The 26,978-nt window shown below is 48.0% G+C and overlaps 1 protein-coding gene across 1 annotated transcript; it reads left to right on the top strand.

Moving 5' to 3' along the window:
• The first annotated feature begins 3,892 nt into the window (after positions 1 to 3,892).
• Positions 3,893 to 26,844, top strand: LOC107115591. Its single transcript, XM_015417332.1, has 9 exons — positions 3,893 to 3,970; positions 6,639 to 7,366; positions 10,372 to 10,474; positions 13,951 to 14,607; positions 15,979 to 16,361; positions 18,617 to 18,682; positions 20,897 to 21,604; positions 22,866 to 23,001; positions 25,063 to 26,844. Exons 2-9 carry the CDS (start codon positions 6,659 to 6,661, stop codon positions 26,640 to 26,642), a joined length of 4,341 nt encoding a protein of 1,446 aa, XP_015272818.1. The 5' UTR covers positions 3,893 to 3,970; positions 6,639 to 6,658; the 3' UTR covers positions 26,643 to 26,844.
• The last annotated feature ends 134 nt before the right edge of the window (positions 26,845 to 26,978 follow it).

Raw genomic sequence — 26,978 nt, 5'->3', positions numbered from 1 at the left:
GGAATAAACAGCTTTAAAAGAGGATTAGATAGATTTGTGGAGGATAAGTCTACCAGTGGCTACTAGCCATATTGACTAAAGGGAACCTCCATGTTCAGAGGCAGTTAGCCTCTTAATCCCAGAGCCAGGAGGCAACATCAGGGGAAGGCCTTGGCCTCTATACCCTGTTGGTTCTCCAGAGGAACTGGTTGGCCACTGTGTGAGATGGGATGCTGGACTGGATGGACCACTGGTCTGATCCAGCAGAGAATTAGATTCATGGAAGATAAGTCTATCAGTGGCTACTAGCCATGGTGGCTTAGGGGAACCTCCACATTCAGAGGCACTAAACCTCTGAATCCCAGAGCCAGGAGGCAGCATCGGGGGAAGGCCTCGGCCTCTCTGCCCTGTTGCTGGCCCTCCAGAGGAACTGGTTGGTCACTGTGTGAGACAGGATACTGGACTAGATGAACCACTGGTCTGATCCAGCAGGGCTCTTCTTAGGTTCTTATTGAAATGGAGGGAAGGGGGGAAGAGTGCATAATAGCCAGCATTTCACACATGCAATCACCCAGTTCTTATACCAAGGATCAACACCCTGCCACCTGAAGGGCTTTCTCTACTAGTTGTAAGTTGCATTTTGGTTTTGCCGTTAACCTGACCTCTGCTGCTTTTTTTTTTTAAAGTCAAGAGGGTAGGTGTTTGTTCAGGTTAAAAATCCAGCAAAGCAGAATTGCTTAACAATATCAAGAATTCCATGCTCATTGCAGAGTGTGAAATGGCAGTGTGTGCACCCATGTGGTGCATGAGTGGTCATGCACATGGACTGACAGGCATATGCGTTGGATGCTGTCTGAATGGCTTCCATTCCCCAATCACAGAATAAACTAATAGAAGTTCTGAGAAGAGAGATAAACCCTGAAGAAGCACAGCACTTGTGTTTCACAACAACAAGGTCTGAACGTGTTGCGTTATGCACTGTGTTAATGCTGCAATTCTAAGCATGCTGACTGGAAGCCTCATTTTGGGTGCTCAAATGTCGTGTTGGGCCGCAAGAAGGAACAAGTGAACACCAGGGGCAGTGGCTAGATTCAGACAAACCATGTTTATTTACTACATTCAGACTGCTTATGACAACCTTGTGAGGTAGGCTGAAAGATAATAGCACAGACTTCTGGCAATCTTCTTAGCTTCAGATTCTACCGAGGAAAGTTTATTTATTAATTAAAATATTTATACCTCACCTTTCCTTTTGACTCACGCTTGAAGGCTTGGAAGAGGTTTCCTTAGTGTGGAGGATTGTTTCATCCACCTCAGTATGTAAAAAGTGGCTATACATAAGCCAGACTCCACTGAAAAGGCCGAAGTCTCTCGGGAAGAAAGTCAGAAGTCATAGAGCTTCTGTCTCTCATTCTGTTGTTTGTTTACACTTTTCTCTCTCCTTAGCAACTAATTTTACATACTTAACTTTCTCCATCCCTGACCTGAATAGCCCAGGATAGCCCGATCTTGTTAGATCTTGGAAGCTAAGCAGGGTCGGCCCTGGTTAATACTTGGATGGGAGACCAGCAAGGAAATCCAGGGTTGCTATGCAGAGGCAGGCGATGGCAAACCATCTCTGTGCATCTCTCGTCTTGAAAGCCCTATGTGAACTGATGGCAAGAAGAAAAGAAAAATATAATTCTGCCAACCCTTCAGAGTAGATTCAGAAGAAGAAGAGATTGGATTTATACCCCGTCCTTCACTACCCAAGGGAGTCTCAGAGTGGCTTACAAACTCCTTTCCCTTCCCCTCGCCACAACAGACACTCTGTGAGGTAGGTGCTGGGGCTGAGAGAGCTCTTGACAGAAACTGCTCCTTTTCAAGAACAGCTGTGCCAGAATTATGGCTTGCCCAAGGTCATCCAGCCAGGTGTAAGTGGAGGAGTGGGGGAATCAAACCCGGTTCTCTTAGATTAGAGTCTGTGCACTTAACCACTACACCAAACTGGCTCTCAGGTGGATTCAGGTGGATAGTTGTGTTGGTCTGAAGCAACGGAACAAGATTTGAGTCCAGTGGCACCTTTAAGACCAACAAAGTTTAATTGTAGGTATAAGCTTTTGTGTGCATGTATCTGAAGAAGTGTGCATGCACACGAAAGCTTATACCAAGAATTACACTTTGGTGGTCTTAAAGGTGCCTTTAGAATAGTTAGCCACTAAAATAGGATATAACAAATATTGATTAGAGATGCTATTCTGTATCCATTATCTTTGGAGGAAGAAATATGTTTAGGGGCTCAAACAACCTATCCAGAGTTTCTGGTTTGGCGTTGGGGGATGCTGTAGAATAGTATCTGGTTTATATGGGACTACTTTTCACATGAGGAGAAGTATAACTTGTAGCTGAGATTTCCCAAATCCAAACTCACAACACATGAAGCTGCCTTATACTGAGTCAGTTTGTTGGTCCGCCAAAGACACTGTTTGCTCTGACTGGCAACTGCTCTCCAGGGTCTTAGTCTGAGGACTTTCACATCACCTATTACCTAAGCCTTTTATCTGGAGGTGCTGAAAAGTGAATCTGGGACCTCCCGCATACAAACCAGATGCTCTACAACTCAGCCACAGCCTCTTGCTGGTGTTTTAATATATATAAACGAGTGCACATCAGAGAGAAACCATATAAGTGTATGGACTGTAGGAAAAGCTTCAGTCAGAAGGTGCACCTCATCATACACCAGATGACCTATACAGGGGAAAACCCTAGGAATGTGGTGGCTGTGGGGAAAGCTCCACTCGGCTCCCTAACCTTATTACCCACAAGCGGATGCATAAGAGAGAGAAACCATGTAACTGCCTGGAGTGTTGGGAAAGAATACACAAAAGAATACACACAAGAGAGAAACCACTTAAGTGCTCCGAATGTGGGGCGTCCTTCAGCCACAAACACTGCCTCACTATACATAAGAGGATCCACAGGGGGAAATGGTCATTCGATAGCTCAGGTTGAAGCAGATGCAGCATTTTTAAAAGATGGTTTGTTCGTAATGATAAAACCAAAGTCAGCATGTATGTCCAAAGCTTTCATCAATATGTATCTTTCTGTGTAAAACAGAATTGTTGATGAGGGTTTTTTTAAAAAATAAATAAATAAGGAAGTAGGGCTCAGGTTTATCCGAATGCATGCCTGTACCATCGCAAGGGCGGGCACTGACTTCTCTTCTTCCTCACAATCTCTGCTGGAAAACCAATAGGAGTTAGTGGTTGACATGTCTCACTATTACCTGCCCAAACAAGCAGTGATAACAGTCAGGGCAGCAAAAAAACAACAGGGCAGGAGGCATCCCTACCATAATGCATCACCAGATAGGTACAACAAGGGGTCATTTCTTCCAGGAAATCCACAAGCTGGGTATGAATGACACTGAGTTAGATAGACCTTTAGTCTGACCCAGCGGGGCTCATTTGACAATAGCATTCTGCTGGATAGAGACCCTATTTATTTATTTGGATAATTTACATCTCTCTTTCCCAGTTTTATAGACATAGATATATATCTCAGTTGCAATAAACTAATTTTTCAAAAGTCCCACCAATAACTTGTAAATTGATTGAATGAAACACCAAACAAAAATGTTGCCACATCTTAAAACTCAGAGAAAGAGAAAGAATCACAGAAGTATTTTAAATTTTAAAGGGACACCTCAGCATCAGGATTAGTAAAGCAAATCAACAAATGTTCGTGACTCAGTCAACGTCACTAGCTTCTCATTCCCTAAGATACTGAAGGGGTTAACTGCACAGAGCTCTCTTTCTGCCTAGAGAGGACTAGCAGGGGGTGAGAAGGGGAGCTGGACACTTTCCTGCACAGCTGCACGGGAGCTATGAAAAGACCTTCCTGTCCTACCCCGATTTCCTTCCTGGTGAGAAACTTCCCCTTTTTCTTGTATTTCTCCATTCTGGGTGCATTTGAGGGAGATCTTGCCTATCCTGCCAAGAGGTGCTTGCAGGTGAGTTTGAAAGGCAGGAGCCGAATCTATACGGAGAAGGAGGAGGAGGAGGAGGAAGAAAACAGGCTGCAGGGAGGGAGACCCGACAATGAACCGGCAACCAGGGGTGCATCAAAGTCTCCTTTTGCAAGCTCCGGGTCAGGGATGGAGAGGTGTCTCAGACACTGCAGTGGTCCCTGATCACTAACTTTCTTATCTCCACGGGGCCTCTTTTTTTTTTCCTATTGGTGGGATTGCTTTATTCAAATATCTTTTTATATATATATAAAATTTTATTTGGTTTTAACACATTATAGGATAGGAAACGTACAAGGGATGGGATAAGACATAAAGGGAAGTTCCATCAGGTTTATATAAAATATATACAAATTTTCTGTCTTAATTTTTTGTTTCCAAATCTCTTTCTTTTAATATTTACTAAAGCTAGTAACGCTTAATCAGATCGCCTTATTCAAATCTAAGAATCTCTCAGTTTGGTGCCACAAGACCCTGTTAAGGCCTTATTCAAATCTTAACAGAGTCTTGTGGCATCAAACTGAGAGATTGTTAGTGGCAGAAACTTTTTTGAGGACCACACCTCATGCGGTCTGATGAAGGCCCTCCTGACAGGTTCAGCCTCACCACGGTCAAGACTCTTGTGGTGAGAGGTTTATCGAAGCTGAAGTTTCCCTGTGCTTCATCAGATGCCTGGAGGTGGTGGCGTGGGTTGTCGTCCACAACAACTTCTGCCACAAGGAATCTATCGATCTTGAAGGGGCAATGGGGCTCTATGTTGTTTTGGCTACAACAGATTAACAGGGTTTACTTCCCTCCCTTTGATTTGGAGAGAAAGAGCTTTTTCTTCCCTCTCTTTTAATACTTGGAACTCAGGGGTGTCCAAGGGAGTTGAGGAGAGACAAAAGGAAGTCCTTCTTCGGTGAATGAGTAGTTAAATTGTGGTGGGATTCACTGCCAATGGAAGTAGTGATAGCCACAAGCAAAGATGGCTTTGAGAAGGAATTAGCTTCTTGAGGGAAAGGTCCATCGGTGGTTACTAGCCAAAGTTACTAAAGGGAACCTCCATATACAGAGGCACTAAACCTCTGAATGCCAGTGCTAGGGGGTAACTTCAGGGGAAAGCCTTGGCCTCCAAGACTGCTAGGTAGCCACTGTGAATGAAGGGATGCTGGACCAGATGGACCTCTAGTCTGATCCAGCAGGCCACCTTTTGTGTTCTTATTACAATTTTGTAGTGTGAGCTGTTACCGACTGAGGTGCTTCCAGGTCTCTGTAAGTTAAATGTTTGTGTCGGAATGGGATGCTTCGCATCCCTAGCGCTAAGGCACTGTATCATTTATTGTGCTGTTAACGGCTGAGATTTGTTTTGAACAGGTAAAAATACATTGTTTAATTTGTTGTTGTCCTCAGCACGTGTGCCACGGCACAGAATAGCTAGATTGGAGTCCAGTCGCACCTTAGAGACCCACAAGATTTCCAGGGTATACGTTTTCGAGAGTCAAAGCTTCCTTCACCAGATATAAGAACATAAGAACATAAGAGATGCCAATGTTAGATCAGGCCAAAGGCCCATCCAGTCCAACACTCTGTATCACACAGTGGCCAAAGATACCAGTGCCATCAGGAGGTCCACCAGTGGGGCCAGGACATTAGAAGCCCTCCCACTGTTGACCCCCCTCCCCAAGCACCAAGAAGACAGAGCATCACTTGCCCCAGAGCCCCTATCTATACCTTGTGGCTAATAGCCACTGATGGACCTCTGCTCCAGATGCTTATCTAATTCCCTTTTGAAGCCGTTACAAAATGGACCACTGAAGATATCTTGCATATTTTAGTAACAGTGTGGTGCCTTCCATGAAAATAGATTCAGGTGGGTCGCTGTCTTGGTCTGAAGCAACAGAACAAAGTTTGAGTCCAGTGGCACCTCCAAGACCAACAAAGTTTAATTCTGGGCATAAGCTTTCATGTACATGCACACACTTCATGGTATCTGATGAAGTGTGCATACACATGAAAGCTTATACCCAGAAGTAGGAATGGAGATCCCTGAGCCTTTATATCCTAGTCAGAATGTGGGAGGAGTGTTGCAAAGAAAGGAGCCACAATGCAAAGGTGCAATGCAAAATGTAACCAGATGGATTAGAGCAGGGGAGGATCGTGTGAATGCCACCACTACCCTCCACAGCTGTACGGCCAAGATGCAGTAGAAAAGAGCAAGAGTCCAGTAGCACCTTCAAGACTAAAAAAACTTGTGACAGGAGATGAGCTTTTGTGACTTGCTGCTCCCTTCTTCAAATAATCTGAAGAAGTGGGCAGTGACTTATGAAAGCTCATGCCCTGCCACAAATTTTGCTAGTCTTGAAGGTGCTCCTGGACTCTTGCTCTTTTTTCTACTGCTACAGACAGATTAACATGGCTACCCATCTTGATCTATAGCCAAGATGCAGGTTAAATTTCTCTGTGAGAAGTATGTCTTCGCATGTAGCCCTCTATATGTTATCCAGCACTTAGAATGTTTGTGAAGATTCCAGAGCACCAGCTCAGCCCATTGAAGCCAGAGGCTCCATGGTAGCTTCCATAGCTACAAGATACCTTTTCCATGTTTAGAAGTATAGATTATGTTTCCCGCTTGGCAGCACTTTTGAATGCTGAATTTTCTTTCTAATCCAAGGGCTGAAGCTAGGAATACAAATGGAAAAGCAGGATCCAGCAGGACCCGAAGTAGGGGGGAAACTGGAGGGCAGAGGAAGAGTCCAGGGGGAAACCATCCAGGAGTTTCTAACTGGGGCAGCCCTGCAACAAATTAAAGAAGAACCAGATGAGGAGCTAGAGCAATGCTGGGAAACTCAGTGGCAGGAGTTCTTGAAGGCAGTCAAGTCCCCTCATCCAGAATGGAGACACTCACAGTCGCCCCATTCTCTTTCGGATGCAAATTTGAAGTCGATCCAGGCCTCCTACAAGGGAACAGCAGATGCCAGCCAGTGGCCTACAGGAGAAGGGCTGACTCAGACCCTGCCAGACCTCCGAAGCGAAGCACAACAGGCCTGCAGAAGCCTAGACTCATCTCAGACTGTGAAGGTCGAGATTCCGGACGAGGTGGACACCGTCACCCTGGAGATGCGGCGCCAGCGCTTCAGGCAGTTCTCCTACCATGAAGCCGAAGGCCCCCGAGAGATTTGCCGGCAGCTCCAAGAACTCTGCCGTCAGTGGCTGAGTCCTGAGAAGCACACCAAGGAGCAGATCCTGGAGTTGCTGATCCTGGAGCAGTTCTTGACCATCCTTCCCTGGGAAATGCAGAACTGGGTCAGGGAACGTGGCCCCGAGACCTGCGCAGAGGCCGTGGTCCTGGCGGAGGATTTTCTCCTGATGCTACAGGAGCCTGAGAGACAGAACCCAAAGGTACAAATATCTGTATTTTGAGGAACCCCAAGAGGGCTGGAGAATCCCGAGAGCCCTGGTTTTGGGGGGTTGTTGTTGTTGTTGTTGTTCTGCTGCTTTAAAATAGTTTGTCTTTTGTTATTAATGATATTAAGCACTGTTTACGGGGGGTGGCTAATAGATATTTTAAATATAAATAAATAAGAGATAGCTCATCGGTTTGTAGGGCTGTCAACTTCCAGGGGGCACCTAGAGATCTACCGCTATTTCAGGGGTGGCCAAACTTGCTTAACGTAACAGCCACACAGAGTAAACGCCAGATGTTTGAGATTCTGCAAGACGTGAACAAATATCACACACATGTTTTCATTGGAAAATATGCAAATTTTTGCTGTTTATTAACATTAAATTAGACTGGGTGAAAGGGCTGCATGCGGCTTCTGAGCTGCAGTTTGGCCACCCCTGCGCTATTTCAATTCATCTCCAGACGGCCAAGATCAGTTCCCCCTAGGGTTGCCAAACCCCCTGGTTTGGCAGGGGTCCCTGATTCCCCTCTCCCCCGCTGAGCCCAGTTAAAAGAGAAGGCAAAACCGTTGCCACCGCCAGTTCCTTATCGCCGTTTTACAGTGATTTTAAAATGTTGTGATGCCCTCAGTCCACTGTGGGCTTGGGGTGTAGAGCTCTTCCCCCACACACACACCCCCAAGTGTTTGCAAGGGCCAAAACAGCTGTGGACACCCGCACGCACTGTAAAATGGTCACGAGCAATGCTCCCTGTAAGCTGTGGAGTCTTATGAGCAAAACATTCTACGTTGTGAGCTACTGGCATTAAAGTTGTGAGTGAGCAATTTGGCTACTGCATAAATTAATTTGCTCTGGAGGAGTCATCCTTCCTGAGCTAAGACAAAAATGTGTGAGCCGGAGGCTGAAAAACTGTGAGCTAGCTCACACTAACTCAGCTTAGAGGAAACACTGGTCACGAGTCCACCTGTGAAAGGCAAAATACAGAAGCAGCCGCGGCCACCCACCTCCTCTGATCCCAACCACCTTTGAACACTCCCCACCCAGGCTAAAATAGAGCCACCCCCCCAAAAAAAAGCTGCTACCTCATTTGCTACAGTGCTGCTGATCAGGGAATCCATGACTGGCACGTGCTAGCAAGTTAAGGTGTGGAAATAACTGTTGTCACATGCTTCAAAGCGCAGCAGCAGCAGCAACTACTTTGTACAGGTAGCAAAGTGCAAAGAGATAGCCAGGGAGAGAGGTGGGAGGAGGGAAGGAGTGTCTCTTCCTCATTGGCAGAGCCTTGGAGGGAGGTGGGAGGAGGGAAGGAGGACCCCTTCTCTCATTGGCAGAAGACTTGTGACAGCTTCCACACCAATCGCTAGTGCTAATTGGAGGGGCATGACATATGATTGGTGGGGCTCCGCACCTTTGTGCACCACCGTGGCTACGGGCCTGCTACAGGCGCTGTCTCGAATGCCATTGGGGGCGAGGCCAGATATCAGATACTTGGCATGTGGTTTTGTGTGTTCAAAGGACACATTTTACACCCTTATAACAGTGCTTGAACATAGACCGGTGTTATCATAGTGCCATTGGAAAGGTGGAAGTGGAAAGACTGGAGGGTATTTAAGACCACCTTATGAGTTTGTGGCCGAGAAATTTTAGTCGGCAGTGCCAGCCAGGGGTCATTTCGTAGAAAAAGAGCTAGGGGAACTCATTAGCATAACTCATTAGCATATGCCACACTCCCTGACATCACCGGAAGTGTGTCATAAGGCCACACCCCCCGCCCCCAACAGTCCTGGCCGCCGCTGCCGGCCTTGCAGCTCCACTGCCGAGCCCCATGAGGGGCCCGGCGGTGGACCTGCAAGGCCGGCGGGAGTGCAAGGAAGCCCCGCGAAGGCCCTCCCTGGCCCCAGTCATGTGCCCCGCCCCCCACACCTCACCCGGGGGAACTGCGATCCCCCGCGATCCCCCCCGAAATAACCTCTGGTGCCAGCTATGGTTGTCAACCTCCAGGTGGGGCCTGGAGATACCCAAAATCACAACTGATCTCCAGACCGCAGAGATCCCCAGGAGAAAATGGCTGCTTTGGAGGGTGCGCTCTGTGGCATGACACCCCGCTGAGCTCCCTCCCCTCCCCAAACCTTGCTCTCCCCAGGCTCCACCCCCCCCACCAAATCTCTAGGAATTTCCCAAACTGGAGTTGGGAACCCTACTGCCAGCTCGTTCTCCTGACCTCTGTACTAGATTCAACTTGTTTATGTAATAAATAAAAGAACCACTAGCTGCTACGTCAGCCAGTCCACCTGACAATGAACTTTTAAAACATGGGTTTTAATTTATTTATTATTAAGCATGGGGGCTGAGTGCCTTAGTGCTCGGAGACTCAGAGGTCCCTATAGCCCTTCCTTAAAAGGAAATAGCGGGATTAGACACACACACATGCAAACAGAGTTGCTGCGTTTTGCTTCCACTATGTGGACATTTCACCTATCATTTTTTAAAAACCGATCTGCACTTCCTGTTCAAGGCCGTATACAGAGAGTCAACTAGGAAGCCTCTTTCTACAGTTTAATGTCGGGGCTTCTGTGGTCTCTGATGAATTGGCTTCTAGCACATTGCCCCCTCCCCAATTCCTTTAAAAATTGTACAGTGCTAACCTGAATAACCCTGACTACCCAATCTTACCAGAGCCTGGTTGATGAGTAGGGTTGGCCACGGTTAGTGTACTTGGATGAGAGACAATCAAGGAAGACTGGGGGGGCTATGCAGAGGAAGGCAATGGCAAACCACCTCAGTCCGTCTCTTGCCTTGAAAGCCCCACAGGGTCCTGGGGTTGCCATGAGTTAGTTGCAAACAGATGGCACACAATTATGACTAACCTGGGGAACTGCATAATGCCATCTGTCTGAAATATGTGAACACAGTGTGTATGCAGGGACGAGAGAAAAGTGTGCCTGGAAAGTCACTGTATGATGAAAAGCAAATTTACTTTTGTTTGTTTTTTCCATTTCCAGACTCCTGGGTTGTTGGAGGAAGAATTTATTAGTGCCCCCAAATCTGAGGACGATCTCTCAGATGGTGTACAGCTGCCAGTCTCCATGGAAACCAGCTTGCTGGGTAAGGATAAGAGTGCATTAGGACATTTGGGGGATCATTCAGCCAAAGTATGTTTATTTCATGCAGTGGAGTATCTCTTGATAGGGATGCCAGGCTTCCCACTATAACAGGAGGCCTCTGGGCAATTCCCTTTGATGCCCACCAGTGCCTCAAGCACTGCTTGGAGGGATTGGGGGGGGGACACCATAGAGTTTTTGTGAAATGCTAGCGCGCCCCCCTCTGCGTCACTTCCAGTTTAAACTGGAAGTGGCGTTGGCATGCCAGAGCAACACCAGGTTGCATTAATTCTGTCTTTTAGACTCTGAGTCAGTTCAGAAATAATGCAAAATCATGGCTTAATTGAAGTAATTGTGGTTACTGTGATTTTTTGAATACGGGCAAATCCATTAACTAGAGTTAGGATCTGTTGAGTCACAGTCTAAAACAATGGCTTCAAGTTGGCCTATTAGCCACGGTTATTCTTAACTTTAAATTCATGTGATTTACAAATGTGTGAACATGCTGTCTTAATCCTGGCTTGTTCCCTTGTACTACCCTTGCCCCAATGCAGGTCAGGATACCAGTTAGGTCTCAGCTGGGGAGGAGGAAAGAGTAAAGGTGATAAAAACAGTATTTATCAAGACGAACCAGGATTTGTGTGACCATCTGTGAGTTGAATCTTCATTTCATAAATGAACAATGGTTAGGGATGGGCATGAACCGGCTCACAGTCTAAAGTTTGTGACTGTCCTGCTAGTTGGCATCCTCCGAGTAGGCACACAGATGCAGCTCCCAGTGTTCGTAGAGCAATTCCAGAGCAAGGGCAGTTTGTGGTTCATGGCAGGGCAACCAGCACGATCTTTCCAGCAGTTCATGGCAGTTTGTGAACGGATACATTTCCAGAGAGACAGTCTCTGCTCAATCTAAATGTTTACCAAACTTCAAAGCAACAAGGGGGGGGGGGTTGGAACTTGAAAGGCAGGTAGAAGAGCATCCAGGGAGGCTCTTTTTTACTTTGATGTTTCTAGCTTGCACAGGCTCCGTTCTATACACTCCTGAACCTGCGCCTGTCATTTCCCCATCAAGCTCTTTCCTGGGGGCACCTTCTTTCAGGGGCCATAACTCAGACCCCATAAATCCCATCCTCACCAAACTTGGCGGGCAGGTAGAGGAGTGTCAGCTGGAGATCCACTGCAAGTTTCATGTTTCTAGCATGCCAGGGAGGCCACTCTACCATGCCATGAACTTCACGAACTGAACCAGCTCATTCGGGCTCCTAAAAGTTTGTGACTGTGACGACCCCTTTACTGGGGAGGTCTGGTTTTACTTTAAAAGTGTTCCTTTTTATTTCTCTCTACTGGGTATTCCGGCTGCCACCAGGAAATTTAAGGCTTTCCAAACCTTTATAATATAATATCTATCACTGGGTAGGTAAGTCGAGGATTTAAGGCGTTCATGAGGGTCTATGTGTTTCCTGAGGGATTATTTCTTTCAGAACTGGCAGAATTGAATGAAATAGGATTTATTTAAATAAAGCATAAATACGAGGGTAGAACAATGTAAACAATAATGTGAATGATTTGAACAATTGCTTGGTGTCTCTCACAAGCTTCTCCCTTCCTGACAGGGATGTTTCAAGTAACATTGTAACTCATTAATTCAGGGTCATAAATGTTTCTTGTTTCACTGCAGTCTGGCACTCAGACTGTCATTTAACTTTTCTTCTTCTCTGAACAACATCAACAGACAGCTTAACTGTTTTCACACAGAACTCCTCACTTCTTTCATACACACTTAACTGATCTTCTGCTTCTCTCACAGAAATCAGAACTAAAACTGCTTAACTAACTCTCTCTAACTGTCTTCATCAACTGTCATATCTCTAACTGTCTCTCCTGAAAGACCTACCTATCATCCACACAGCATCACTTCCAAAACCCCTCCCCCTCTCTGTCACTCACCAATTACACCACTTGCTTGTTTCAACCACACTAGACTTTCACACAGCAATGCAACCGAACTTTTAAAGTCACACACACACAGTTAAACATGAAATCATTACAGTGCCAGTTCATGATTTGTGAACCAGGCATGCCACGAACCACGAATCGAAGCGAATTGCATTTTCCCAGTTCCCACTGGTTAAAATAAACCCAAGATTTTGTGGTATGTCTGAATGGAGCCACCCTTCACACATATACACACACACTCAGATCTAGCTCTTATTTTAGATCTGAGCAGGGGTCATTTCGTAGAAAAAGAGGTGCAGGAGCTCATTAGCATAACTCATTAGCATAATTTATTTGCATGTGCCACACCCCCTGACGTCACCGGAAGTGTGTCAGAAGGCAACACCCAACGCTCAGGCTCCACTGGACTGTTTTGGATTGCTAGCTATTGGGGGGGGGGAACGTGCAGATCTGTCCTCGCAGAGGAGGGAGAGCTTGTGCTTGAATAAAACTTGGTCTTAAAGGTGCAACTGGACTTCTTTTGGACCGGGGGGGCCCGGGGGGGCTCTGCAGCTTACCTGGCTGCTTCTTGCTCTGACTGAGGGCTGTTGGGAGCAGGGGGTGGGGCTTGTTGCATGTGCCCGCCCCCTGGGCTCTTTACTGCCGGAGCTCCGCTCCTGTGCGCTCCTGCAGGAAATGACCCCTGGATCTGAGTCCAGTAGTACCTTCGATATCAATAAGATTTTGGGGGTATAAGCTTTTGAGAATCAAAGCTCCCTTCATATTAGGATATTAGGAAAAACCTTTTCACGGTCAGAGTGGTTCAAAGGTGGAATCAGCTGCCTAGGGAGGTGGTTGGCACCCCTCCAGTGACTGCTTTCAAGAAGAGGCTGGATGAATATTTGTCAGGGATGCTTTAGGCTGGTCCTGCATCGGGCAGGGGGTTGGACTAGATGGTCTGTATGGCCCCTTCCAACTCTGTGATTCTATGATTCATCAGAATGTTGACTCTCAAAAGCTTAAGCCCCAAAAATCTTGTTGGTCTCTAAGGTACTATTGGACTTGAATCTCGTTTTCTACTGCAGACCAGGGCTATTTTTGGGCAGGAATGGGGCAGGAATGCACAGGAACGGAGTTCCGGCTGGCTCCTGAGTTGGCCACGCCCAGCAGGAACTCATTAGCATAATAGGCCACACCCAACAGAAGAAACTCATTAGGATTGGCTACATTAGGGGTGTGTGGCCTAACATGCAAAGATGTTCCTGCTACAAAAAAAGCCCAGGGTTTTTACAACAAAGTAAACAGAATAAGAAGCAAAAGGTGGGTGTGGCTGGATGACCACACTTCTGGTAACATGGGTGTGTGTGGCCTAATATGCCAATGAGCTGTGCTATCAGGGGTGTGGCCTAATATGCTAATGAGCTTCTGCTGTTGGGTGTGGCCTGTTATGCTAATGAGTTCCTGCTGGGCTTTTTCTACAAACAAAACCCTGCTGCAGACCAGCAAGGCTACCCTCTGAAACATATTAAATGATTCTGTTTATCACAGGAGGCGACGATCAGGTTCTGGAGAATGAAGAGGATACTTTTAGTCTGCAGAGGCCCGAGAGTGAACCGCTGGGTGTCAGTGGAATACCCATGGAAAGAGCCAAGGAGAGATTTTTCTCCGATCCTGAGTTGGAAGAGATTCCCGGAAGTCAGCTGGGACCCGAAAGGCACCAGGAAAGCTATTTGTGGAAGATGGCCGAACAGGCTTTTCTGTGCGAAGACGGGGAGCGCGGCTTCCATGAAAGCCCCTTCCAAGACAGGACTGAAAAATGCCAGAGAAACGGCATGGACGCCGACTTTGGGAAGACCCTCCGTCAGAGCTTGGACGTTCTCAAGACCCAGAAAAAGCGGATGAGGAAATTTAAATGCTCCTATTGTGGGGCGACCTCGAACATCAGAGCGAACATTGTGGTACACGAGCGGATCCACACCGGGGAGAAGCCCTACTCTTGTTTAACCTGCGGCAAGAGCTTCAGTCGGAAATCGACCCTTGTCCGGCACAAGAGGACACACACGGGGGAGAAACCGTACGAATGTTCGTTCTGCGGGAAAAGCTTCAGCATTCGTTGTAATCTCTTGCGGCACGAAAGAGTCCATACGGGCGAGAAACCCTATCATTGTACATACTGTGGCCAGAGCTTCAGTCGCAGGCTTTTGCTTGTTATACATGAGAGGACCCACACGGGAGAGAAAACCATATGAATGCTCGCACATGTGGGGAAGGGGGTTTCACTGTTCTTGTTGTTCTGAGACGTGCAGAAATCTGCTTGAGAGAGAAGAGTAAGAGTCCAGGAGCACCTTAAGGACTAACAAAATCTGTGGCAGGCTAGGAGCTTTCCTGAGTCACTGCTCACTTCTTCAGATATCAGTTATCTGACGTAGTAAGCAGTGACTCACAAAAGCTCATCCCCTGCCACAAATTTTGTTAGTCTTTAAGGTGCTCCTGGACCCTTGCTCTTTTCTACTGCTCCAGACAGACTAACACAGGCACCCATTTTGATCTATCTGCTGGGGAGAAAAATGTCATCTCGTCTAAATCCCATGATTTAGCCTGAGCCCATGGAACTGCATTCACTTGCCTTGGTTCCTTGCCTTCATCCTCCTCTCCTACCTCCATCGTCGTCTTCCCTGTGGTCAGAATTTAGACTATAAGCTCCCTGGGGCAGGGACTAGTCTGTGTTTTCTTTTTGCTCATGTTCCTTTGATAAAACACCTTGTAAATAAAAATAAATGTTCTGTTTCAGAGAACCTTAGCTGGGGAAAATACCTTGTTATACATGGGAATGCAGGAAAGAAACCGTCATTTTGGTCATTTTGCCCTGCAAGGTGACGTACAGAGGGTGGGGATGGGTCCTTTGGGGTGGTCCCCCTCGAAGGGGAGGGTCCGCTGAAGACGGGGGTGTATGAAGTGTGGGGGTCCAAACCTTATTTTGGGTGCAGGGGGCACTTCCTTATTCAAATTTCCTTTGAAATACAGACCTTGGGGAAGCCCTGCGAACAGAAGCCTGTGGCATCGGAACCGGTGTTTGGACCGGGCATCACTATATGTCACCTTGCAGGGCACAGTCCCCAGAGCGTGGGGATGTGTCATTTGGGGTGGTCCAAATATTGTTTTGGGGGGCAGTCTGGCCCCAGTGTCTGCTTGTGTGTGTGTCCTGGGGGCACTGCACTTTGGAGCACCTGGTACCGGAACCATGCTTTGGACCAGCACACAGAATGTGTCCCCTCGAAGGGGAGGGTCCGCTGAAGACGGGGGTGTATGAAGTGTGGGGGTCCAAACCTTATTTTGGGTGCAGGGGGCACTTCTTTATTCAAATCTCCTTTGAAATGCAGGCCTCGGGGAAGCCCTGCGAACAGAAGCCTGTGGCATCAGAACCGGTGTTTGGACCGGGCATCACTATATGTCACCTTGCAGGGTACAGTCCCCAGAGCGTGGGGATGTGTCATTTGGGGTGGTCCAAATATTGTTTTGGGGGGCAGTTTGGCCCCAGTGTCTGCCTGTGTGTGTGTCCTGGGGGCACATTTCAATGTCACAAAAGAACGCACACCGGGGAGAAACCATATCAGTGCTCGGACTGCGGGAAATGTTTTGGTACTCGATCCAAGCTGGCAGAACATAAAAATATTCACACGGGTGAGAAACCCTGCTGTTGTTCCATCTGTGCCAAAATCTTCATTTCAAGCTCTAACCTCATCAGCCACAAAAAGATACACGTGGGAGAGAGACCCTACAAATGCCTTGACTGTGGGAAAAGCTTCAATCATCGGTCCAAGCTGCTGCAGCATAAAAGAAGTCACACCGGAGAGAAACCATACGGATGTTCAGACTGTGGGAAAGGCTTCCATCAGAAATCATGGTTGGTTAAACATGAGGAAACGCTCACAAGGGCTGAAATGATGTCAAAGGAACATGTGAGGAAAACTGAACCCAGAGTTTGAAGGCCTAATGACCAATGTTCCCTCTAAGCTGCGGAGTCTTGTGAGCAAAAATTCTATTTTGTGAGCCACTGGCATTAAAGCAAGCGATCTGGCTACTGCAAAAATTAGTTTGCTCTGGAGCCATCCTTCCTGAGCAAAGACAAAAATGTGTGAGCTAGAGGCTAAAAACAGTGAGCTAGCTCACACCAACTCAGCTTAGAGGGAACACTGCTAATAACAGGAGTGGAAACTTATGAGTTCTAAACAGCTGCAAGGCATTGTGGGGAAGGCAGGGAAGCAGCAGCAAGTGGGAGGACATGCTTAACCCTCAGCTCACTGGCTATTTTTCCTTAGCAAGTTTCTCCTCCCACCATCAAACCAGCGTTCCAGGCAATGTTCCCGCTAAGATGTGGAATCCTGTGAGCAAAAATTCTACTTTCTGAGCTGCTGGCATTCAAGTTGTGAGCGAGCAATTTGGCTACTGCATTAATTCATTCGCTCTGGAGCCATCCTTCCTGAGCCAAGACAAAAATGTGTGAGCCGGAGGCTAAAAAACTGTGAGCTGGCTCACACTAACTCAGCTTAGAGGGAACACTGGTTCCAGGCCCATGCCTGCTACATGTCCACTGGGGGGGCGGGGCGTGTTTCATGGGAAAGCAGCCGGGGAAGGATTAAGCATCTTCCTCAATGCCTCTTTCACCACCATAGGTCTTGCCTTACATTGACTGTTTGGAACTAGCACTGGTCTGCTGCCAGCCGTACAGTTCAGTCCCAAGGATCTAGAGTATGAGCGAAAGCGTCTGTCATGCTTGTTCCAGCAGAAAATTCACGGGAGTGAAAGCACGAGGAAAGTCCTGTTAAAGCTTGATCATCATAAAAGGCTTGGTTGGCGCTCAAAGGAAGGTCTGGTCTACACCCATGTAGCAGATTGAAATGGTATAATCTGTGAGTAAGGTTGCCAACCTCCAGGTGGCACCTAGAGTTCTCCTGGATGACAACAGCCTTCCAGCCTACAAAGACCAATTCCCCCTAGAGAAAACGGCAGCTCTGTAGGGTAGACTCTATGACAGGGCTCCTCAACCCTTTTGAACCTGCAGGCACTTTTGGAATCCTGACACCGCATGGTGGGCACAGCCACAGCATGGCTGCCACAGCATGGCTGCCACAGCATGGCTGCCACAGCATGGCTACCACAACATGGCTGCCACAGAACGGCACTAAAATCAGCAGATCAGAATCTTCTGGTGGTCCCCGGCCTCAAAGATATCTGGCTGGCTTCCACCAGTGCCAGGGCCTTCTCTGCCCTGACCCCAGCCGGGTGGAACTCTCTGCCAAGTGACATCCATGCCCTGTCTGGCCTATTAAAGTTTCACATGGCACGTAAGGCAGAGATGTTCTGCCAGGTCTTTGTTTGAGGACAGCCCCGGTTCTCTACATTTGCCTGGCACCCCCCCCCCCAATGACTGAATGCTAGCACTGCCATCTTGTTTTTAAATGCCTTTAAATGCTTTTAATGTTTTTGAGTTCTTATGGTTTTGACTGATTTATAATGGACTGAATTTAATTTGTTGTAAACTGCCCTGAGCCGCACGCAAGCGGGGAAGGGCAGTCAAGAAATCTAATCAATCAATAAATAAATGATTACTGCAGCATAACTTCAATCACACACTGAAGATCTTTGTGTTGTGGTGGCAGTAGCTGCCAAAGCAACATTTCTAAAAGATCTGCACAGCCAATGAAATTTCCAGCTGCCAGTCAGAAGCCCTGCTGGGCAAAAGCCCCACTTGGCCTTGCCCAGTTTCTAAAAACATTTGGCAGGTGCCAGAAAAGGTATTGGTGGGTGCCAGGCAGGGTGCCCATGGGCACCATATCTGGGGACTCCTGCTCAGTGACCTACTGTACACCCTCCTCCCAAACCTCTGCTCACTACAAGCTCCATCATGTAGCAGGTAAGATATGAATTCCCAAGAAATCCTTCCCTTATTTTTACATCGACGAATCAGTTTCGTGCAGCGCTGTAGAATTATCTTGCCTGCAGAGAGGGACCGCTCTTCTTCCGACACCTCAGCTTTAGAAACGACCAGCCAGGGAGGACCTGGTTGGAGTTTGTGAGAGTGGCCAAAAAGGAGTTAAACACGCAGAGGGTTGCTTTCTCCTGCCTAGAGAGGCCCAGAAGCGCTGGAGAAAGGGGAGCTGTAAATAGTGGAGGGCACCTTCCTTCCTTCCTTCCTTCCTTCCTTGCGGCGGAGAGTCGAGAAAGCAGCTCGTGGATCTCCTGTTCTTGGCGCAATTGCCGAGTTGGCAGGAAGGAGCAGGTGAGTTCCGTTGGCAACGGAGGGAGGTTTGGATGCAGGAGAAGGAGGAGGAGGAGTCTCTGGGGCTGGAAAACGAAGAGAGACACCCCCAAAGCTCTGGGCAGCGTCGCCCTCTTTTTCCCCGGGGGGGGGGGCAATGTTCCCTCTAAGCTGTGGAGTCTTGTGAGCAAAAATTCTACTTTGTGAGCCGCTGGCATTAAAGTTGTGAGCGGGCGATTTGGCCGCGGCAGAAATCAGTTTGCTCCGGAGCCATCCCTTCCTGAGCTGAGACAAAAGTGTGTGAGCCGCAGGCTAAAAAACTGTGAGCTGGCTCACACCAACTCAGCTTAGAGGGAACACTGCTGGGGGGGGGTAACCAATGTTAGGGCTGCAGCCCTTTAGATTGTGCAGAGGAGCTCGCATGATGAGTACATATGTAAATGAATACACACAGCTGCCTTATACTGAATCAGATCCTGGGTCCATCAAAGCCAGTATTGTCAGACTGGCATCTCCAGCGGAGCTCTTTCACATCACCTGCTACCCGATCCTTTCAGATGGAGATGCCGGGGATTGAACCTGGGACCTTCTCCATACCAAGCAGATGCTCAACCGCTCTGAGCCACAACTTCTTCCTGCTCCTAGGGTTGCCAATCTCCAGGTGGACCCAGGGGACCTCCTAGTGTTACAGTTGATCAGGTAACTATAGGGTTGCTGGCTCTGGGTTGGAAAATACCTGGAGATTTTGGGGGTGGAGCCAGGGGATGGCAGGGTTTGGGGAGGGGAGGGGCCTCAGCAAGGTATAATGCCATAGAGTCCACCCTCCACAGCATCCATTTTCTCCAGGGGAACTGATCTCTGTAGTCTGGAGATGAGCTGTAATACTGGGGGATCTCCAGGTCCCACCTGGAGGCTGGCTGGCATCCCTGTTCCCAACCTGGATTTGGCTACCCTGTGTAGGGGAACACACCTCAAATACCCTCTTTCCATATACACAGAAAGCCAGCTAAATAGCCTTCTCCCAGGTATGCTAGCTTTCCAAGTGCAAGGGACGAGTGTTCTGTTAGGTGAGCCCTAATCACACTAGGAGAAGCGCTCTGTGACATTTTCGCCTGCCCAAGCACTTATCAGCTGTGAAACAGCACAATCTGAAATGTTGTTCCTGTTTAAAATATTAAAATCCACTCCCAAGAGGTGCTTCTTGACCCTCCAGTGGTATTTTAGCTTTGTTTATGTACAGTCATTCCCCGTTTCAAACACTGTATTCCGAATGCAGCCGGTGTGGTGTAGTGATTTGACTCTGATTGGGTGCCCTGGCTTCAGAACCCTGTTCAGCCATAAAGCTGACCTTGAACTAGTCACACTTCTCTCAGCCTAATTTACTGCACAGGGTTGTTATGAGGATAAAAGAGAGAGATGGGAGAGCCTGCATATTCCACCAGGAATTCCTTGGAGGAAATGTGGGGGGTATAAGACAGATAAACAGAAACAACTGCCGTATGGTCCCAGGAGCTTACAACTGGAATTTTGTCAGGGTGGTGGGAGGAGAGGCACAAATAGAAGAAGAGATTGGATTTATACCCCGCCCTTCACTACCCAAAGGTGTCTCAGAGCGGCTTACAAACTCCTTTTCCTTCCCCTCCTCACAACAGACACCCTGTGAGGTAGGTGGGGCTGAGAGAGCTCTTGACAGAAACTGCTCTTTTTCAAGGACAGCTCTTATCAGAACTGCGGCTTGCCCAAGGTCATCCAGCAGGTGCAAGTGGAGGAGTGAGGAATCAAACCCAGTTCTCCCAGATTAGAGTCCGCGCACTTAACCACTACACCAAACAGATAACGTGCCATTGCCTTTTTAAAAGTTTCAGAGACAGTAGTTTTTGAGGGAAAATTCCTAGTCCTTCCATTTTTGAAAAATTTTCAGAATCAGTTTATCTTCATAAATGACAGTCAGTGAAGATACTGGTCACAGCATCAGACTAGGATTTGAAAAGAGCCAGAGTCCAGTAGCACCTTAAAGATGAACAAAATTTGCGGCAGGGTAGGGACTTTCGTCACTGCTCACTTCTTTAGATAATTGATATCAGGGAATGAATGGACAAATACATAAATAAATATAGCAATGGGGCAGGCTGTTGTTTCAGAGTTGCATTCCCCCCAAACCCCCCCCCCTAAACTTTGGGTTTTAGCGCTTTTATTTATTTATTTTCACTGAGCAACGCCAACTTCCTTTCCCAGTTTAGGAACAGCAAACCAGGAACAGAAATGGAGGTGGGGGATACATCTGGACCGAATGGAGCAGGACTGTCCTTTCGGGTCACCCCCTTTGAAGCGCCCCCACCACGCGTTAAGGAGGAGCTGGAGGAAAGCCTCCAACAGTGCTGGGAAGCCCAGTGGCAGGAATTCCTGAGGACGATGCAGCCCCCTCAGTCAGGATGGAGAAAGCTGGGGCTGCCCGAGCCCCACCCTGGAGACGAGGATGTGAAAGACTCTCATGCAGTCTCCATGGAAACGGCTGAGGGTGTCCAGTGGCCTGTAGGGAAGCGTGACTCTCCAACCCTGCCAGGCTTTGGTGGAGGAGACCTCGAGGCCTTCCACAGCCTGGATCCCCCTGTGAAAGTGAAGGAGGAGACTGAGGAAGAGGGGGACCCCATCAGCTCAGAGACACGGCGTCAGCGCTTCAGGCAGTTCCACTATCGGGAGGCCAAGGATCCTCAGGAGGTCTTCAAGCAGCTCTGGGCGCTTTGCCGTCAGTGGCTGAAGCCTGAGAGGCACACCAAAGAGCAGATCCTGGAGCTGGTGACCCTGGACCAGTTTCTGACGATCCTCCCCCAAGAAATGCAGACCTGGGTCAGGGAACGTGGACCAGAGACCTGTGCTGAGGCTGTGACTCTGGCAGAAGATTTCTTCCATGGATCGCAAGAGCCCGAGAGACTTGAACAAAAGGTACTGGCGTTTGGATAACTCTGAAGGCAAAGCTGGCTCTAGGCCTTTGTGAATTAGGATCTTGTGTGCCCTTCCCCGTTTGCTCACGAGAAGAGCCTCGATGGATGAGGTCCATCTAGTAGTCCACCTAGTCCAGCATCTTATCTCACACAGTGGCCAACCAGTTGCCTCGGAGGGCCAAGTAAACAAGGCATAGAGGCCAAGGCCTTCCCTGATGCTGTGTCCCAGCACTGGGATCCAGATGTTTACTGCCTTTGTATATGGAGGTTCTCTTCAGTCACCATGGCTAGTAGCCTCTGATAGACCTCTCCTCCATGATCCTGTCTAACTCACTTTTAAAGCCCTCTGTGGCTGTGGGCATCACTACATCCACTGGTAGAGCCAGTTTGGTGTAGTGGTTAAGTGTGCGGACTCTAATCTGGGAGAACCGGGTTTGATTCCCCACTCCTCCACTTGCACCTGCTGATGTGACCTTGGGTCAGTCACAAGCTCTGGCACAGCTGTCCCTGAAAAAGAGCAGTTTGTGTCAGAGTTCTCTCAGCCCCACCCACCTCAAAGGGTGTCTGTTGCGGGGGGGGGGGGAAAGGAGTCTGTAAGCCGCTCTGAGACTCCGAGTGAAGGGCGGGGTATAAATCCAATCTCCTCCTCCTCCTCCTCCTTCTTCCCACAGTTTAAATACTTTTCCTCTTTTCTGTTCTGCATCTATTGCTCAGCAGCTTCATTGGGTGTCCCCAAGTTCTAGTATTATGGGAAAGAGAGAAAATTCTCCCTCTGTCCACTTTCTCCATCCCTCGCCGCATTTTATAAGCCTCAGTGATGTCAACTTTTTTCTAAACTGAAAAGCCTCCGACTTGCAAGCCTTTCCTCTCAGGAAAGGGGCTCCAACCCCCTAATCTCCTTGGGTTTGCCCTCCTTTGTGCTTTTCCCAACTCTGCAATACCCTTTTTGAGGTACAGTGACCAGAACTGCGTACGGTATCCCAAATGAGACTGTGCCATAAGGGAATGGCACTGTCGGCTGTTTCAGTGTCAATCCCTTTCCTCATCATTCCTAGCATGCAATTTTCTTTCTCGCTGCTGCCACATGCAGAGTTGACGTTTGTTCCCGACTGTGGACAAGAGATATTATGTTCCTGAAACTGAGTTAGTGGTCGCCAAAGTGTAATACAAGATGCATTTGTAAAGGTTATTCTTTTTTTTTACATAGGTGGTCTGTCTTCCTGGCTTGTCTATGATGTCTGAGAGAATGCATCTCGTTTCAGATGCCAGGGCTGTTGGAGGAAGTGTTGGCTACTTCCCCCAAGTCAGAACAGGATTCCTCAGGCGTTGTTGAGATCCAGCTCAGTACAGAGACGAAGCAGGAGGAAGAGGAGGAGGGACAGGAAGCCTCTCTTGTAGGTAAAGATTCTTGTAGCTTTGTTAGCTTCACCCCAGTCTCCTTCACTCCCTTACAATCAGTGCTTTGCAGTGTCCTGGGTTCAACCCCCAGCTTCTCCAGTTTAAAAAGGATTTGATGGAATGATAGCTGGAAAGGACTTTCTCTGCCTGAGGGGCAAACGACACATTATACTTCCCTTGTATCCACCTTGGATTCTGACCGTTGGATGTGCACTGCGAGTTCCAAGGTCACAACTCAGTTCCCAGGTGAAGGACACGGGCCACCCTTAGTACACGTTATGTTTGTCCAGCAGGGATGCAAATAGTGTTGCTGGCACTGCCTTGGCAAATGCTGAGAGATTTTGAGGGTGGAGTTTGGGGAGAATGTAGTGTTACTTCCAGGCCACTCCCAGGAACAGCATGAGGTGCGGGGGGGGGGGGGGTTTGAGGGGGGGGGGGGGGGGGAACTGGCCAAAATCCCCTCACTTCCATGAGATCCAGCCGTAAGAAGGTGCCTTCCTGCATCAGACCCAAGGTGTGTCTTGTTCAGCCTCTTGGTTTCCACAGTGGCCAACCAAAAGTTGAGACACAAAAGCTTTCCCTGTTGTCCTTATTGGGATAGTTGGTTAATACAGCAGAGTTTTGCCCAGTCGCAGAAGCGTGATGCTGAGTGCAGTAAATAAGTCTCCCAAGAAGTATATTGCAAAAAAGGGTAAACTTATATTTATTCAAGTAGATCCTGTTCACATTCAGGTTGCAGTCGAAAGGAGAGAGAGAGAAGCCTAACCTAGAGAGTACTTTCCCTATCACAAATGGCCAGCTTGTCCAGCATTACGTGTGTGTGAGAATGAGGGCATTGTCTCCACAGGAGAGATCTGCAGAGACATGTGTCTCCGTGGAAGGCCATGTGGAGAGAGTGAGAGGAGAAAGGGAGAGAGAGAGAGAGAGAGAGGTGCCCAAGTTAAGAGAGAGGCATCCCAATCCAAGGAGATAACACATATACACTCTTAAGAGTGATATAGCGCCCTCCAATGTCCAGAGATGCCGATTCACTCACTCCAACAGTTCCCACCCCAGTTAACTGGTATTCAGAGGTACACTGTAGCATCAGGAATAACAGCCATTGATTACCTGTGTCCAACCCTCTATTTACAGCCAAGGTTCAACAGCCTTTTATAACCGAAGAGCCACTCTGTTGAAATTCAGAGCAAGAGATCTAACAAAGAAAGCCCATTTGCATAGCTGGAAATACACATTCTAACATGTGGGATTGTTCATCAAGTTGTCAGTTATCAGGAAAGTTTCTGCTGCACAGACACAGGCTGTTGTGAGTCTTTTATTAGGATGTGGCACAGTAACAGGTCTCGCAGTAACTAATAAACACTGGAGCACCCTACACAATTGTTTCAGTTCTACGGCATACGCCTGTGCATGATTCAGTCATGTATTACTGGCACCCGTTTGCCTCTGTCCTTTCCCTTTCTATAGAGTGTCTGAGAAACCGCATACAAATCTTTGCCTGCCATTCATTTCACATATGGGTTATTTGAGTGTCATATCTACCTTTCTAATAGAGGGAAGACAGCACGGTGTAGTGGTAAAGAGTGGCTGACTCTAATCTGGAGAATGGGGTTTGATTCCCCACTCCTTCTCCGCATGAAGCCTGCTGGGTGACCTTGGGCCAGTCACAGTTCTCTCACAACTTTCTCAGCCCCACCTTCCTCACAAGGTGCCTGTTGTGGGGAGAGGAAGGGAAGGTGCTTGTAAACTGCTTTGAGACTCCTTAGGCAGAGAAAAGTGGGATACAAAAGCCAGCTCTTCTTCTTCTCCTTTTTCTTCTTCTCCTTTTTCTTCTCCTCCTCCTCCTTATAGACTTTAAAGATTCCATTCTTTAAAAAAAAGCCTTATTAGGTTCCATACTGAGCCACAGTCAGCCTGAGGGCCAGTAGGTTGCAAACACGTGTTCTAAACCCTCTAAGCCAGTGACTGGGCACTGCAGAGTCCAGCAGTGAATCCCACAAGTTAATTTTGCATTGTGTGGACATGTACTTAATTCACAGCAAAATATTCTGTCTGTTGCAGAAGATGATGGCCAAGTATGGGACGAGACATTTCAGCTGGGGAGGACTGAGCAAGTGAATGTCAGTGGAACGTCTCTGGGAAGAGCCAGAGGACCCTCTTTCGAGGGTCCTGAATTGGAAGAGAAGCATGGAAGTCCACAGGGACCAGAAAGTAATCGGAAAAGACATCTGGGGGACAGAGCAAAGGAAGCTTTCCAGGAAAGTGACTTCCCAGAGGGAATCTGCAGCCATCGGGAAGAACAGATGGGCAGACAAAGCCTCTTTCACAATTTTGAGCTTCTTGAGAATCGGGAAACCTGCTTGGGGGAAAAGCCATATAAATGCTCGTACAGCACTGAAAATTCCCATGATCACTCGTGCCTGGGAATACAAGCGATAGCAGACACTGAGGAGAAACCACGGAAATGCTTACAGTACAGCAAAAGCTTCCATCAGAAAACCAACCTTGGTAAACCCAAGAGAATCCCCACAGGGGAGAAACCGTACATATGTTTGGAGTGCGGGAAACGATTCCGTGCAAGTTCTCAGCTTGGAAGCCACTGGAAAATTCACACGGGTGAGAGACTGCACAAATGCTTGCAGTGCGGGAACAGCTTTGGGAGCAATTCGAAGCTGACGGAGCACAAGAGGGTTCACACAGGAGAGAAGCCGTTTCAGTGCCTACGGTGCGGGAAACGGTTCTCACAGAGATCCATCCTTCTGAGACACGAGAGAATCCACACGGGCGAGAAGCCCCACAAATGCTCCATCTGTGACAAAAGCTTTGCTCAGAAGTCCAACCTCATTCAGCATGAGAGAACCCACACAGGAGAGAAGCCGTACGAATGCTCGGAGTGTGGGAAAAACTTCCATACTAGCTCTCGGCTCTCAAGTCACCAAAAAATACACACCGGCAAGATTCTGTATGAATGTTTGCAGTGTGGGAATAGCTTCAGCAGCAGCTCAAAGCTTACAGAACACAAAAGGACTCACACGGGAGAGAAGCCGTTCCAGTGCTTACAGTGCGGGGCGTGTTTTTCTCAGCGCTACGCCCTTCTGAGGCACGAGAAAATCCACACGGGTGAGAAGCCGCATAAATGCTCAGACTGTGGCAAAAGCTTCAGTAGGAAATCAAACCTTATCACCCACATGGGAACCCACACGGGAGAGAAACCCTACGAATGCCTGGACTGTGGAAAGAACTTCAGCCTGAAACGAAACCTGATTCGGCACAAAAGGACTCATACGGGAGAGAAACCCTATATATGTTCACAGTGCGGGAAGGGGTTCTCTCATCACTCTGCACTCCTGAGGCATGAGAAGATACACACAGGGGAGAAGCCGTATGAATGCTCATTCTGTGGGAAAAGGTTTGGTCGGAAAGAAGACCTAATCACTCATGAAAGGACCCACACAGGAGAGAGGCCGTATGAATGTGTGGATTGCGGGCAAAGGTTCAGTCAGAGAACGCCTCTTGTTGTACATAGGAGGGTCCACACCAGGGAGAAACCGTATGAATGTTCACAATGTAGGAGGCGGTTTTCGCATCATTTGTCCCTTTTGAATCATGAGAAAATCCATATGGCAGAAAAAGACGCATAAATGCTTGAACTTGCTTCCATACAGCAATGTTCTCTGTGTAGCTCTTGCTGCAGCAAATGCCTTCACAAGGCCAACAGAGCATCCACGAAGCAGTTTATCCTTCACTGTCCTTGCCTTAACTTCTTGCAGCTGAAGGACTTTGAAAAAATCAGGAATCGTTAGGTTGCTATAGTGTTATAACGATCTATTGTCATAAGTTATTCCCAACTTTCATTAAAACCTTTTTTATTGCTGAGTTGTAAGGGGGAATGTGCAGCCTGATTTGTCTTCATGTGTGAACCAGAACACTGTGAGGCTGAGGCAAGGAAAACGGCACTAATGTGGGGTAAGGCTTTT

This window comes from Gekko japonicus, unplaced genomic scaffold (genome assembly GCF_001447785.1).
Source record: "Gekko japonicus isolate JY-2015 unplaced genomic scaffold, Gekko_japonicus_V1.1 scaffold2083, whole genome shotgun sequence".
NCBI classification, from domain to species: domain Eukaryota; kingdom Metazoa; phylum Chordata; class Lepidosauria; order Squamata; family Gekkonidae; genus Gekko; species Gekko japonicus.
Note: the sequence above shows the minus strand (reverse complement) of the source record. Positions and strands in the feature narration are given on the sequence as shown.